At 51.2% G+C, this 15437-nt stretch overlaps 1 protein-coding gene across 2 annotated transcripts in view; it reads right to left on the bottom strand.

The window, feature by feature from the left end:
• CEP68 (centrosomal protein 68) overlaps positions 1–15117 on the bottom strand; it is a 23094-nt gene extending 7977 nt beyond the window's left edge. The window contains exons 1-5 of one of the 2 annotated variants that reach the window (XM_004369266.2): positions 15020–15117; positions 8412–8512; positions 5113–5513; positions 1997–3526; positions 382–504 (exon numbers count right to left, since the gene is read on the bottom strand). In XM_004369266.2, the coding sequence (XP_004369323.1) occupies positions 382–504; positions 1997–3526; positions 5113–5472 (2013 nt within the window). In that variant the 5' untranslated portion in view covers positions 5473–5513; positions 8412–8512; positions 15020–15117. The remainder of the gene's footprint in view (positions 1–381; positions 505–1996; positions 3527–5112; positions 5514–8411; positions 8513–15019) is intronic. The other variant, XM_023733263.1, reaches the window with a different exon arrangement.
• Between the last annotated feature and the right edge of the window lie 320 nt (positions 15118–15437).

The following is a 15437-nucleotide window of genomic DNA, read 5'->3' on the forward strand; positions in this document are numbered from 1 at the left end:
ACACACACACGCACGCAAGTTCAGTAATGGTAGCTGGGCACCATCCAGTTCTGGTCTCATGGCAAAGGAAGCAGTTGTTCATGGAGGCAATTAGCCACATATTCCATTACCTCCCTTAAGTATTTTTGATTAAAGCTAAATATAATCTATCTTCTCCCAACTCTCTTTGTTCAGGGAAATAATTCATACAATTTAGGACGTTTTTCAACACTGAGAATTTGGAAACAGGGCTTTTGATTCGATTTCAGGTGAAACAGTCATTTGAGCCACAACATACCAAGCATGTGAGTTATGGGAGGTTCTACTCTGTGATCAAGTAATTCAGCCACAACTGTGGTGGTGAAAAAGCCAGAAAGCCAGAAGCCAGGACCACATATTTACCCGGTAAAGCTGCAGAGAAGACTTGAGGCCTGTAAGATTGGACTTGGGTGGAATCAAGTGGTCTGTCACGTCTGCTACGTTATACAGCCAGTGGATCAGCTCTTCCAGCTGACAGCAAAATGTCTGCTTAGACAAACAAAAGAATGTGTGTTGTTTCCGACTGAACTGCTATTTACAATTATCAAGAGGCTAAAAACATCAGTGGGTGTCCAGGAGACTGACCCTGCACCTTTCCTGAGCTCTTCTTCCTGTCCCCCTACCCCCAGGACTCCAGACCTCTGCCAGAGCAATAGGAAAAGCCCCACCTCATTCTATGTCCCCTCAGCCTGATGAGACACCAAAAATGACACGCTGAGAAGACATTGCAGGTGACACTGGGGCAGCTCAGAGCAGGGGGACAGCCCAGAGCATGCTGCCACAGAAACCAATCCTTAGGTCAGCACCGTGCTACCCTACCAAACTACTTCTGTGGAAAACATCAACGTAAAATGACTATAATCGTGACTAACTTGAATCCACAGCCAAAGATAATGGAATTAAAAGGTGTTCTGCCCCCTTCACTGCCCAGGGAGCAGGGCCCCAGACTCCAAAGTCAGCTGCTTGCCCTGGGGAGGCTGTAAGGCAAGTACTTTATCTCACGGAAGTATCTCAATCTTTTATCACACAAAAGGTACATGGTACCATTTGTCCTATCTGCTTTACAGGACAAATAAAACAATCCACATGCGATCACAGGGAAGGTTAAAGCCCCATTGTAGTGCTAGGAAACGCTCCTACTGTGGGCCCATGGCTGGGGGGAGGGGCCTGTTGCAGTGTGGATGTGATGTCCCCACACTTACCCCCAGGAGGCGGGGGCCGCGGGACCCTTAGAGTTTACAGCCACCATGCCTGAACCTTCCTCCTGTGTCAGTTGGCGAGAAGCCCTCGATATGTCATTTAACCTGCACAACCTCCCGAAGAGGCAGACAAGCAAGCTCAACAGAATGAGCCAAAATTCCCAAGGCAGCAGCGCCAAGATTCAGACTCAGATCTAATGCTGATGCGTCATTCCGTGGAGTATTAATTTTATCTCCATATATTAACAGGCAGGCTACAAAAAGAAGGGTCTGTGACTAAGAAGTCTAGAAAATAGTGCATCTAATGCCCACCACCTTGGTGAGTCACATCACTTTGGTATACTGAAGTCTGAGAAGTCCTACTGTCAACAAAGCCACTTACCTTTGTTTAGCCCAGTGTTTACTAAACGTATCCGAACACAGAATGCTGTATGTGCAGAATACCTCTTCACGTCCTCAAGTCAGGAGTGCTGGGAAGCAGCCTGAGGTGGTGGCTAAGCGCTCAGGCCCTCCAGACAGCCTGCCTGGGTGTGCTTCCTGGCTCTTGCCCTTGCCAACTGTGAGGCCTTGGGCAAGTTACCTAACCTTTCTAGGCCTCTTTCTCCAATGGTAAAATGAGAACAGTATTTACCTGGTAGGGCTTGTGAGGATTAAATAAAGGTATGGTGCCCAGAACATAAAAAGTGTTCAGTCAGCATTAACCAGCAGTTACGACAGCACTGACTGGAGGAAGAGGCTGGATACCTCCCTGCAAAGCCCCCTAACCTTAGTGTCTTTACCTTCACACACTGCACAAGCGATTTTCTCTGCTCTCCTTCTCTCCTGGGAGGCTGCCCGTCAGCACCCGGGTCTGCGAACGCCCGCTGGTCCAGCATGGTCTGGCAGGAGAGGCGCGCTCTCAGTGGTCCAGAGGGCACCCCCAGGGCCTGGCTGCTCGCCAGACTGCCTTCCCCTGCAGAGTCTCGGGCTCGGATCAAGGAGTGCAGGAAGCAGTGGTTCTGGCTCCCAGAGCCCCGGGACTCTGGAAGCACAGTCACAGAGGGAAGCTGGCTTGGGCTAGAGTCTGATGGGAGGGAAGCTAGCCCATCACTGTCCGAGACTTCCAGGGAGCTCTGTCCTTTGGCGGTCCCGTTGGGCACGGGCATCAAGGTGGGAACGGAACCTAGATATGAAACCAAACTAGAAACCTGTGTCAGCCGAGCAGGCAGGGCAAGATACTCATCTTCGCTCTCCACCTCCTCTTCTGCTTCCCATCCAGACGCCATGTAGGTGGGGCGTGGGACACTCTGGCCGGCCCCCTTCTCCCTCTCTGGCTTGGACGAGGGCCACCCTCCGCCCTGTGTCCTCAGCGTGGGAGAGCTCCCCTCGAGGTGCGTGCCCGTGGGGAGCCAGACCTTTGGGCCCCTCAGGGCTGGCTCTCTGCTCTGCCAAGGAGCAGCCCTACTCCCTGAGGCTCTGGGGGTAGATGTGAGCTGGCTACAAGATGGCAAGCCCACGCTGCCCTGCTTCTGGGGCACTCCAGGGGGCCAGCGCTGAAGGCCTGGCTCTGTGGCCCCAGAGAACAGCACGGCAGTGGCCTCTGCTGGTGGGCAACTGCGGGCAACATTAGTGGGTGACTTCAGGGTACTTGCTGGGGAGACGGAGAAGCTATCCAGGTCTACACCAGAGTCCTGCAGCACAGACTCAGTCAGCATGTGGCTGTCAAGGTGCTTTGGGAGTGGAGGACCAGGCCTCAGGGGATAAGTATAGTCAAGCAGGTCTTCGTACTCTTTATTTGGGTTCCAGAGAGGGGAGCGGCGGTCAGGGGAAGGAGGCAGGGAATCCGGCAGCACGCAGGCCCAGTACTCGGCCTGGAAGGAGAGGCGTCTCCTGCCCGGCCCAGCAGCTCCACCTTCAGAGGACACAGGCTGAGGTGACCAGCGGACCTGAGGCCCTGGCCCCACCACAGCCGGGGGCAACTGGGGGACGACCAGGTCCAGAGAGGAGGAGACCCTGGCTGGGGAGCAACTCTGAGGCTCCACATTGTCTTGGCAACTCTGGACACTGCTGACCGGGGATGAGGCAGAGATGCTGTGGCTGGAAAGCTGAGGAAGAGCAGGGGTACCTGGGCTCACCCTGGACATCCACCTTGACGAGAAAGGGAAACCTGAGACATGAGGCTGTTGGCTGCTGTCCAGCACCTGGGGTGACTCCACTGGGGACGGGTCATCTTCAGTGTCAGCATCGTGTCCTGAGCAAAGGGCTGTAGTTCTGGGAACGGTAAGGGTTTGAGGTAGCTCCTCTGAGGCAGAAAGCTTGGTCTCCTCCAACTGCAGTTAAGAGGGAAGAAAAAGCACTCAGGTGAAAATAATCGGGCTACATTTCATTCTTAGATGGCAAGCTGGAGTTTTCTCTGGAGGCCCAGAAAACATTCAGGAAAAGTGTCAAAGGGAAGAGTATGCTGTCCGAGGCAAGCAGCAGACACAGAGTGTGTGCTGCTAGTGGCCAGCCAGGAGACATGGCCTGCTCTGGGGGGCAGGACTGTTGTCCCCAAACTGACTTCCCACCCTCTGGTGCTTTCAAAAGTTGTTCCTCTGCAAATATCCAGTTCGTGAGTGAGAACTCGCATAGGCCTGCCATGCTGAAGCTGGAATATACGACCTAAACTTTGAGGAGTATGTCCTGGACAGACAAAACCCTCCATCCTTTTGTCACCGAAAGGAGCCACATTAGAGCCCAGCAGGCAGGTGTCCCACCATGCCACACCCCCTCAGTTCACACACTGAATACTGGCAGAATGAGTCATTCACCTCAGCTTCCTCACTTTGAATTTTTAATCTGCCCAATGGGGAACTCATCCCCAAGGGAGGCAGGATAGCAGAGTGGTTAAGGGCCTGGGCTTTGAAACCAGACAGGCCTGACATCAAACTCGTTCTCTGCCACTTTCCAGATGTGTGACTTTGAGCCTGACTTCCGTCACCTGTAAATGAGGATAACAACAGAATCACCTCATCAGGACATGAGGATTACATGCACTCGTGTGTGAAAAGCACGCAGTGAGCTCAACAAACTAGACTCATACTCGTGAGACAGCCCACTTGTGTGTTTGTTTACTTGCTTCCTGCCTCACCCCATCTCTGCCTCACAGGTGCCCGGAGCCTCCCACTGCCCTTGCTGCCCAGCAGGTGAGGCCCAGCCTCTCTTCTCTCCCAGACAGTGGTGCTCAAAGCCTCCTCACAGGAGGGAGCTCTGTGGGGGGAGCTTGCAGCAGCCAAGGCCACAGCGGCACAGAGAAGATCAAAGCCATTCCCAGTAAAGGCCTGGGCAAGCAGAACATAACAAGAGGTCAAGAGTGGGAGGGACGGATCATTCGGGTCACCTTCCCAATTACACTGAGGGCTCGAAAGACTCAGTGACTTGCCCGAGGCCACAGAGCCTGGTAGAACCCACTGCCCCAGCTGACTCCCACTAAAAAAAGTTGTCTTACAGTCAGGGAGGACCAAGAAATTCTCCTTGTCGAGGGGCAGTGCCGCCTACCACAGAGGCTTCCGAGGCTCTAATGGGCCCACAGCCCTGACACCCACCTCCCCCAGTCTCCAGGCCTAGCTCACCAGGTCAGAGCTCCCGGCCATCCCTCTGGGCAGCAGGCTCTTGGCCATGGCATCCCCAGTCCTCAGAAGGTCACCCAGCAGTCACTCCTGAGGAACAGGAGATGCCATGGACAAAGCCCCCTACTGGCCCAAGGCCCAGCTCTCCAGCTGAACCTGTAAAACAGAAATCAGGATACCCAGGCTCCCCCCTGCCACCCACTTTGCACAGTGGCTGGAAAAGCATGTGAAGATGGTGACAAAGGGCGGAGCATACTCCAGGGGATGGCTCTGGGTAAATCTACAGTCCCGTCTGCCTTAGCACCTACCTGGCTTCCCACAGACTGCAAGATGTCTCCAGTGCTCGTGCTGGCAGGAGGACACAGGCAGCCAAGAGCAGGCTTAGACCCACCAGCTACCGACTCTCTGCTCGTGCTGCTAGCCTGAGGCTGGAGGGCTCCAGAGGGGCAGCCAGGGGCAGCCCCCACTGAGCAGGCCAGGGCCGGCAGCCCCTCTGCCCCCCACATAGGGGAGGCGGGCCCTCCCTCAGCTTCCAGGCCTGCCGGCTGCTCCCCGCTTGCCGGCCCCAGGGTGGCCACGTCCTGCTCCCTGCAGCTCCACCTCCCATAGAGCTGGGCCTTTGTGTCCGAGGGTGCTTCCACCTCTGCCTTTTCCTCACCCAGGGCCATTAAGTCCTCCCCAGGTCAGGGCTGCTGAAGCCTTCAGCTTCCTACAAAACAGAAGAAAGGGAGAGAAGAACAGACATTTTCTGCGTCTGCATCCAGGAAACCTTACTCTTTAACGATTAAAGAAAACGCTCTTTGTTCATGGAAGGAAGGAAGGAAACAGTGGCTACCTTTTCAGAGGAAGGTTGACATCCTGCTTCTCCTTGGCCTCAGACCCTTCAGAGATGACAGAGAAGCACATTATTGTGTTCTCTGCTTTCGGAGTGACAGTACCGTCCCCAGCAACAGGCACCCAGGAGGGTCAATGCACGTCCAAGTCAGAGGCAAGGTGTGGGTCCTGCCTAAAGTCGTCTTTTGCCCTTGTCCCTCCGGCCCAGCCCCACTGCTTAAGAGGCCCCGGCCTGGGCCTCTGGTGCCCAGCCCCGCCATGGGTCTACTGTAGCAACGTCCCTGTTGGCAGAAGGCTCGGGCCTGGCTCTGACTGCTCTGCTCTAAAAACTCTAGAGAACAGCAAGTTGGGGCACGCCCAGGCCTTGGCTGAGCCCCGCAAGGATGCTCCTCACGATTTTTGGCTGTGCCTGCCGGGAGAGGCAGGATGCTCTCCAAGCGAAGAAACCACACCCCAGGCTGTGGAGCAGCTGGAGCTTCTCCTTCTGAGGATGGCCAGTGACCAGAGAGAGAGATCAGCAACTCTCCTCACACCAGCTTGGGTTATGCTTAACTTGGGCATGGAGGGAAGCCATGGAAATCCAGGTGGGTAAAGTGGTCATGTTCACGGAGCATGCATGCATGTGAGAGGGAGGGAGAGAAGGAGCCAGGCAGCCGCAGGCAGGCAAGGGAGCTCAGGGCGGGGACTCAGGGAGAGAAGGAGAAAAAAGATCTCCCAAAATATGGCTGTACCAATATGAAGAGCTTCAGAGACAGCAAAGAAGGCCCACACATGGCTAACTGTCACAGTGAGCGCTGCTGGCTGGGAGCACTGGGGGGGATATGGCCGGGGTGCCAAAAAGCTAACAGGAGTTTTGGAGGAGAGGGCAGAGGAACTGTAAGCCCTCACTCAGGATGTCCACAGCCACCTGGCGTGTACTCTGGCCAACCTCAAAGCTAAAACGTGGACATAAACAGCTTTGTTGCCTCAGAGATGTAAAGAGGAGGTGCTGGTGGCAGCAGGGGAGCCTCAGGAGGCAGTGGGTGCAGGCTCTTTCTGCTCACCTCGCACACTGGGAACCACAGCCTGGGTGGGCACACAGGAGTGTGCTACCCCGCCCTGCCTGACGGGACACACGAGGCCCAGACTCATTCAGAGGGGACCTAGAAGAGCCACGCACTTCACATGGACTCCTGCTTCCTTCTCATACCACCTTATACAGCAGGAACTAGTTAGAAAAAAAATACTTTTTTTTGGAACATGTACTGTAGTAATATGGTTCAAATAACGCAGTACAGATAGAAGTCTTCCTTTGTCCTTGTCCCCCTACCTCCACTAAAATGAGTCCAGGCACGTGGGACACCTGTGACAGTGCCGGGTGCGTGGTGTGTCTGTGTGTATGAGACAGAATTAACAGGTCATGTGACAAAAAAGGTGCAGAGGAGTGGAATGAAAGGAGAAAAAGCAGCCAAATTTTCATAAAAATTAAGCAAAATATTTGCTACTAGACACTCCCACAAGAACAGGTACGTTGTCTAATTCGTTTCGTGTCTGCCTCCTGTCTCCTGACACACATGTAGACAAACAGAAATAGTTTCATCCCTCCCCACTCTTTTAATAAAGGGAGAAAGCTGTACGAGAACTTTGCCTTTGCCTTTTTTTTCCCTAACAAAATATCTTGGAGATCTTTCCTTAGCAAGACACAGAGAGCTTCCTTTCTTTTTATCGCTGTCTAGTAGTGTATTCCACTATAAGGATGCATAGAACTTATTTCACCAGACCCTTAGTAAGGGATAGTTGGTTATTTCCCATCTTTTGCTATTACAAACAATGCTGCAAAGAATAACCTTGGAAACAACATCTGCAGGTGTGCGAGGATTACCCACAGCTAAATATGCAAAAGCAGAGGTGCTGAGGCAAACCCGTTGCTGCCAAGTTGATTCCGACTCATAGTGACCCTATAGGACAGAGTAGAACTGCCCCATAGAGTTTCCAAGGAGCAGCTGGTGGATTTGAACTATCCACCTTTTGGTTAGCAGCCTGAGCTCCGAACCACTGCCCCACCAGGACTCCTTTATCAAGTGGTATTAATTTACACCCCTCCAACAACATGCAAGAGTGCTCGCTTCCCAAGGAGGCACTCACTGTTCTCCTCGTCTTACACATGGAAAAATCAAGGCTCCAAGAGATTCATATCCGGGACTGCCTGACTCTAGAACCCAGGCTCCTTATGAACCAAACTTAAGAGCAGGAAGCACACAAAGGAGAAGAGGGAAGAGACCGACAGATGGACAGAAGCAGAGAGCAAGCCCTGCTGAGAGATTTTCATGGAGCCACAGTCTCCCCTTGTGGTCCTTTAAGAAACTGCATATGAAGATGTTGAAAGGCGAGATGTGTTTTCACACTATGGGAATAAGCTGGGTCCAGGAGCAGGATAAATGAGGGTGGAGGCAAAATCCAGAGCTCCCAATTTCTGCTTTTTGCTCCATTCCTGAAAGTTCTCAATGACCAGAGCAGGGCCGTGATGGGTGGCTGATACCCCTTTCCTCCCACTGACTAGAGGGTGTGGCCTTGAGACGGGGCTGGAGTAAGATGATGCTGCGCCAAGAGAGGGTACAAATAAATATCTGTCTGTTTTCTGTCTTTGTTTGGATGATGTATTTTTTATTTGTCTAATCTGGACCTTACTATTCAACAAAGAATGTATCCATTTATCCTGGGGCAGTGGAAGTCAGCAGGAATTATAAGCTAGTCAGGAGACCCCTCTAAGTGACTTACAAGTTTATATACAAACCTGAACAAGGGTAACGTGTCGCTAGAGCTCACAAATTGCTTCAAGGATCAGGTAAGAAGGTCTGAAATGCACCATAAATGATTTTCGTGGAAATGGTATTTCTGGAAAGACAGAAAACAGGTTATACTATTTTCTGAGTCTGGATAAGCAGACCCTTCATAATCTTATTTATCTGTCTGACAAATCATGTTTTTTCCCCTGCTCTACACAAGTTTATTATTTAGGACGAGAAGTAAGACACACACGTGTGAAAGAATTAAAAACAAGTCCATGATGATTCATCCCAAACTGTATATAAAATGATACAGAAGGCAAAGAAAGGGCGAGATCAACTGGGATAAAGATAATTAGCAAAAACATGAAGTAGATGACTGTTGAAGACAAACCATTTTTCCAAGGTCGATCACACTGAAGAAAACATGGGCCCAGCATGAGATAAGTGTGCACATTTTGAATTCCTAGGGCTTCACCCTGTCTGCATTTTGCCAAGTGGTCACCTGTAATACTCCATGAAGGCCAGGTCTTCATGTCCACAGACTAAATTTTCCACGTCACTCCTTCTAACTCCCCTGGGGGTGGGAGACTCTGCTTAGACCCTTCCAATGAGAGACAGCTTACTCCTTTCCGAAGCAGTGCCCCCCACCCGGACTGCTGAGACTGAGGAAAATGACTTGCTGGGTTGAACCAACACTGTCTCCCAGGTCATTACTTGTAAACAACCTACTACTCCACAAGGGGCCTCCCTGCTCTCAGATCATAAACTCTACACTGTTCCTGGATGCCAGTAGCTCTGTAATGGGGCAGGGGCCTCTGCAGGCCTCTTTCCCAACTGGGAAGTAGTGGGAGGCTGGGCTGAGAGACAGGAGGCACCGGAGCACAGACAAGAACAATGAAGCCAGCACTCCCTGTCTGAGACATCGGTATACCCCAGAACTGCGATGTCCAAACCAAGACACGTGCCACAGAAGCTTCAGGGTATCCTAAGGACCACCCGGACTTTCATGTTAAAATTCCCCATTAGTTCAAAGTCTATAGCCCTTCAGTATGGATTACACCTCAACATAAAGAAAACAAAAATCCTCACAACTGGACCAATAAGCAACATCATGATATACGAAGAAAAGACTGAAGTTGTCAAGGATTTCATTTTACTTGGATCCACAATCAACACCAATGGAAGCAGCAGTCAAGAAATCAAACGACATATTGAATTGGGCAAATCTACTTCAAAAGACTTCTTCAAAGTGTTAAAAAAGCAAAGATGTCATCTTAAGGACTAAGGTGTGCCTCACCAAAGCCATGGTAGTTTCAATCGCCTCATATGCACGCGAAAGCCGGACAATGAACAAGGAAGACCAAAGCAGAATTGATGCCTTTGAACTACGATGTTGGTGAAGAATGTTGAATATACCGTGACCACCAGAATAACAAACAAGTCTGTCTTGGAAGAAGTACAGCCAGCTTGCTCTTCAGAAGAGAGGATGGCAAAACTTTGTCTCATGTACTTTGGACATGCTATCAGGAGGAATCAGTCCCTGGAAAAGGATATCATGCTTGGTACAGGAGAGGGTCAGCTAAAAAGAGGAAGACCCTCAATGAGATGGATGGACACAGTGGCTGCAACAATGGGCTCAAGCATAACAATTCTTGAGCAGGCCTGGGCAGTGTTTTGTTCTGTTGTACACAGGGTCACTGAGTCGGAACTGACTTGACGGCACCTAACAACAACGTTAGTTCCCAGGACCTGCGGAAGCCGTATGGTCTACCAGACATAATTAGGAGTGATGCAGGCTTGGCTTACTCTTGCCCTACAGTAAAAATACGCTCACACATCATGTACATGGTAACCCTAACTCTGTCCCATCTGACCTTTCCTGGAATCTGCTGCACCACCCTTTGGCAGTCCTGTCACAGCTGCCAGGGCTGCTCCCACTCATTCCTGTCAAGATGGAGAAGGGAGGACTGGGCAAGCGGGGGGAGGGGGCTGAATTCCTCTCTAACTAAAATCATGCAAATGAGCACCTAGGAAGCAATTCTCCCTTGAAAAAACAAAACAACAAACAAATGACTTTTCCCAGCATTCTATCAGGAGTTCCCTTTGAAACAATCTGATTTACCCCAACCTTTTCCAGGAAGCTCTGTTCTGGAAGGGCCTGTCTCTGTACCCAAGCACATATCACCACAGGCCGGGTGTTGCCTGACAGAGCGAGCCCTGCCAGTTCAGGGGCCAAAGCCTTGTTATTTTCACAGAAGGCCACAGGTACAAGCGATGACACCATGAACACACAGAGGCAAAACCTGGCCAGTGAACCAGACAAAGAGGCTCTTAGTGTTGCTCTTTCTCTAAGAACATGAAACTGCCCACGAGGAAAGGGGTGCGGGGCGGTAAAACTCCGCATTGTCAGGTTGCTGGAAGGCACTGGGGAACGAGTTTATGGGAGAAGGGAGCTTAAACGCAGAGGTCAATCCAGCATGGGAGGCAGCACGAAAAGGGGCAGAGACATATGTGGGGGAAGCCAACAAAGGGGGCAGTCACAAGAGGCCCGGCCTGCCTCAGGGCCGGGAGGGTGCCAGGAAAGCTGTGGCTGAGGCTGGAGACAGGAGGCCAACAGCAAAGAGTAACCGCTGCTCCACCTGCTCCCTCCCTGGCTATGGAGGCCCCAGACCTCCCGGTCTTTCCATGAGGGGCAGGACACCCTGAAAGCTCTGTCCCTCTTTTGCAGGTGAAATCAGAGTAAAGGGAAAATGAAGAACAGGCTCAAAGTTACCACAAGAAGAGGGTAGACCATGTCCCCCAAGGCTTGGGCTGATGTATTCCCAGGATCCTTGGGCACAAGCAGTACCCCCTGGGCTATTTCCCTAAGTCTTGCTTCAGGCCCCTCTGGATCAATGTGGTGGGAGGGTGGGGGCCGACCTGCTTGGCTGCCTGTCCCCTTGCTCTCTCATTCACTCACTGTGGGCTGACTGGAGACCACCAGACAGCCTCACAGCAAGGCCAGTCTTCCAACTTGTGAAAGGTCTTCAGATGGCCTTTAAAGAGATGAAACTGCCACATCTTCATGAAGCGTGGCTGAGCTCCCAGGGCTCCTGCTCCCACGCCTCTCCACCTGCCCTGCCCCAAGTTTGCTGGCTTCTCAGCCGCCAGGAGACCATCCTGGTCCAACAAAGCTCAAAGTACGAGGATGCAGAGGACTGAGCATGTCAATTGACTGCACCCTCTATTCTCACCAGAGAGCAGAGAAAAACAGCCTCCCCGTAACAAACAAAAATAGCTCCTCCTGTCAGATGAAGCTGCACCGGACCACGTGGTTGCTGTTCCAAAGGCAATAGCTTTCATTGTACGGACAGTTCTCCGTGAGGCCATCAGGCTATACGTATGAAGATTTATAAGAATCTTATCAATTTTCTCAAGAGATATTTACTATCCCACAGTGTCCTCTTTGGAGAACCCACAGGAAAAGAATTCTCTGGTCTCAATAATAGAAAACAGCTGCTTCTACTGAGTATCTAGTTTGTTTTTACTTTACAGGTACTCGCAAAACTCATCAAATTTTCCTCCTTGCTTTCATTACTAGGAATCTCAGGGCCAAATCTATAGTCTCATGCAGTAAAATGGAGAAGACAGAGAGGCACTCATCTTTTGTATTAATCTTACCCTTTACTTCTTCTTACTTTCTTTCACCCTATCTGCCTCAATTACTCTTCCTTAAATTCTTATTACACTGACAGGATCTTGGAAAGATTCCTCAAACCATTTTTTGAACAAGATAGAGGAACTGTTAAAGAATAGAATAAATATAAGTAGAAAAATAGCTCCTAAATCCAAGTTTTCATCCCAATACCATAAGAAAGTAAGACTTGTTTTACCAGTACAACTAAGAGACAAATGAACATAGATATCTTGTTACTCAAAGTGTGGTCCATGGACCAGCAGCATCTGCTCACCTCAGAGCCTGTGGGATTACAGACTCTCAGGCCCCATTCTAGAACCTCTGAATCAGCACCTGCATTTTAACAAGATCCCCAGGTGACTGTTAGGCACAGTGATGTTTGAGAAGCACCAGGGTAGGAGATAAGCCTGTTTCAGCACCCTGAAAAGAGTAGCTATAACGCTGCCTTTGAGAACATTCATTGCCTGCCAGGCACACAGAAGAAAGAAATTTCTGGTCCTTGTCCTCCAAGGCCTTTGCAACAGGACACTACAAAAAGCACACACCTCAGGGTTATAAGGCTTGTGGCAGGCTTTTATCTGCCAATTAATAGATTGTAGAATGTCATAGCTGGAAGGGAGTTTACAGAAAGAGAGTATTCTCTAGAAAAGAGTCAAGGATTCTCTGTGGCTGCAATAAAAGCAGAGCCAGAGGTGAGACTTTTGCCTGTGACAGTTACAAATAAGGAGGGAAAGGTGTCTGGGAGACACCAAATAATTTAAGAGAAATTGAAATGCCATGGGAGCCTACAGCGGGAAGGAAACGTTAACCCAGCTGTCTGTTTCCTCTGGCCAGGAAGTAGTACGAATTAACATGAAGCTCACCAGGAAACCCTGGAAGTGAGGCAACATCCCCCACAGGTTGCGTGGCCACTTCCAAATCTGGCATCTGATCTAAACTGGATGGAAAGACTTCTTCCACTTTTCAGAGTTTTGTGAGCCAACTGTAAAGATAAGAGATAGCTTCTTCACGAGAGCAGAATGAAGTTACAAGGAGACAAGCTACCCAAAGCCCACCTCCACAAGCCCTGCCTCTCTCTGGTTGAACCAACCATCCTAAGGACTTTTTGTCAGCCACATCAGGCCCCGTAAGTTTCACTCCTCTGTGCTTACAAAACCATTTCGAGTAATAAACCACATTAAGACTGTATTGAACACTACTGTAATACTTGGCCAAATCGTTATTTGGCACTGAATCTCCAGAGAATGTGAGACACCATGCGTAAACAGGCATCTTCTGTGAGATACCTTTACTGTGGAGGAGTATCAGGAAAGGCTTAACGGATTGTTTTTTCTTTAAATCAAGGAACAGGTAAGGACCAAAAGGCAGAGCAACCTTGAAGCATCAAATACAATACAGATATTTAGTATTAAAGACTGAATCTGCTCAAGTATTTGTTTATTTTTATCCTAACAACTGTTGACAGCTACTGAACATTTTCTTTGGACCAGGAACTATGCTATGCGCTTTATATCAGTATTTTATTTAATTCTCAGAACAAACCCATGAAGGAGGTCCGATTACTACTCCCAGCTTACAGGAGGAAACTAAAGCACAGAGAAGCTAAACAACTTGTTCAGAGTTAGTAACCTGGCAGAGCTAAAATCTAATTTGTCTTAGAGAGCCTGAGCTCAACTGCCTTGGAAACCTGTAAAACTAACTGGCCCAACAAATGAAAAGAATTAAAAGTTTTTGTTTTGTCAACTTTTGGCTGTACTGCTCATTTTTTTGTTTTCTTTTTACTTCCTTCAATTACTGAGCGCCTTCTATGTTCCAAGCATTGTATTAGGAGCTGGGGAAACCAAAATACAGTGTGATATGCACAGGGGTGGGAGGTGGGGGGGCGGTTAAAACACTTTCCAAAAGAGGTAGGACAGTTCTTTGCCTCTTCTCAGTGCTGAGTGGCCCAGAATTGATCCAGTTGGTGGGAAAGGTATGGAGGGGACAAGCATGAGAAGTAGTACCTCTACTTCTTTTAACCAAGCCCTGGGCAAACCGATCCAACACACTTTGTCCTGCATTCTCAACAGCAAACATCCTTCATACCCTAGATCTGGGGAACTGTTAAGGCTATTTTTGAACGCGACCCCCCTTCGCGGCTCCCCTCCCCCACGAATTCCCAGTGAGGTCCAATCGGCCCTGGCACTGGAAGGTTTCCGCTCATTTTTATTCCAAACAATACACCGAACCCAACCTAATAATTATAAAAGCCCTGGAATGGGTTCTGGACACGCGCCTATGGGCTGCTGAGAATTTTTTTGGTTGTGACAGTTGGAAAGTGCAACCTTTTTGGCAAAAAAATGAGACGTCTTGCTTTTTTCCCTCCGCATCTGGGGGACTGCTACCTTCAAGGTGATAAGAAGGCATCATTTATCTGTATCTTTCCAGGGGCAACAACCCTAAGCTGGGAAAGAGGGTCTTTGCGTTGGCATTGATCGGGGAGTAGTGCGCCGATCTTATTCTCGGGGACACCTGGGACCCGGCGAGGGCGCACAGTAAACAGGGTACGCCTGGGGAGAGGCCGTAGGGGAAACTGATTCCCCCCGCGGCCCGGGTCGACAAGCCGCGCAGCTGCTAAGACGCGCGGATGTGTGGACCCCGCGCTCCCTGGCGGGGCCCTCCCCGGGCACCGGCATTTTCAAGCCTGGCCTCCTGCCCTCGGGCCCCGACTCCTTGGCCGTGACCTGCACACGCCTTCCACTGCAAAATGGAGGCGTAGGCACGAGGCGCCCCCGCCCCAGGAAGCGGTGGGGACGCGAGGTCCGGCGGCCCGCACCGCCAGGGCCTCGCAGAACAGAGGGGGCTGGCCGCGCGGGCAGGCGAGCGCTGCACAGGGCCTCCGCCCCCAGCGCCGCGTACTCCCCCGACACCCGCGTCCCCGCGACGGCCACTACCTACCGCGTCTCGGACGCTTCAGACACAGCGACCGGCCCCGGCAGCGGAGCCCGCGGCCCATCAACCCCATGCGGAGGCCCCAAGGAGGGGTCCCAAGCGGCGACTGCCGTACTCCCGCCCGGGCCTGGAACGCGTCGCGCGAGCGGGACCTAGCGCTGGCCACGCCCCTCGAGCCCGCCCCTCTCGGTCCCCCGGTCGCACGGAGGGCGCTTTTGGGGCACCGCAGCCAATCCCGGCCCTCGATTCAGTGCCTCGACCAATACGCGACCCGCTGCTCCAAGAAGAGCCCACCCTTTGCGTAGTCCTGGCCTATAGGAGGCCGGATCTTCTTTTCTATGCCCCTGACTCAGGTTCGCCTCTTAGGGGCGAGCGGAGTCCTCCGAGGGCGCGTCGCCCTGAGGCGGGCGGGTAGGGGAGCGCA

The sequence above is a fragment of the Trichechus manatus genome, unplaced genomic scaffold, assembly GCF_000243295.1.
Source record: "Trichechus manatus latirostris isolate Lorelei unplaced genomic scaffold, TriManLat1.0 scaffold00004, whole genome shotgun sequence".
NCBI lineage: Eukaryota > Metazoa > Chordata > Mammalia > Sirenia > Trichechidae > Trichechus > Trichechus manatus.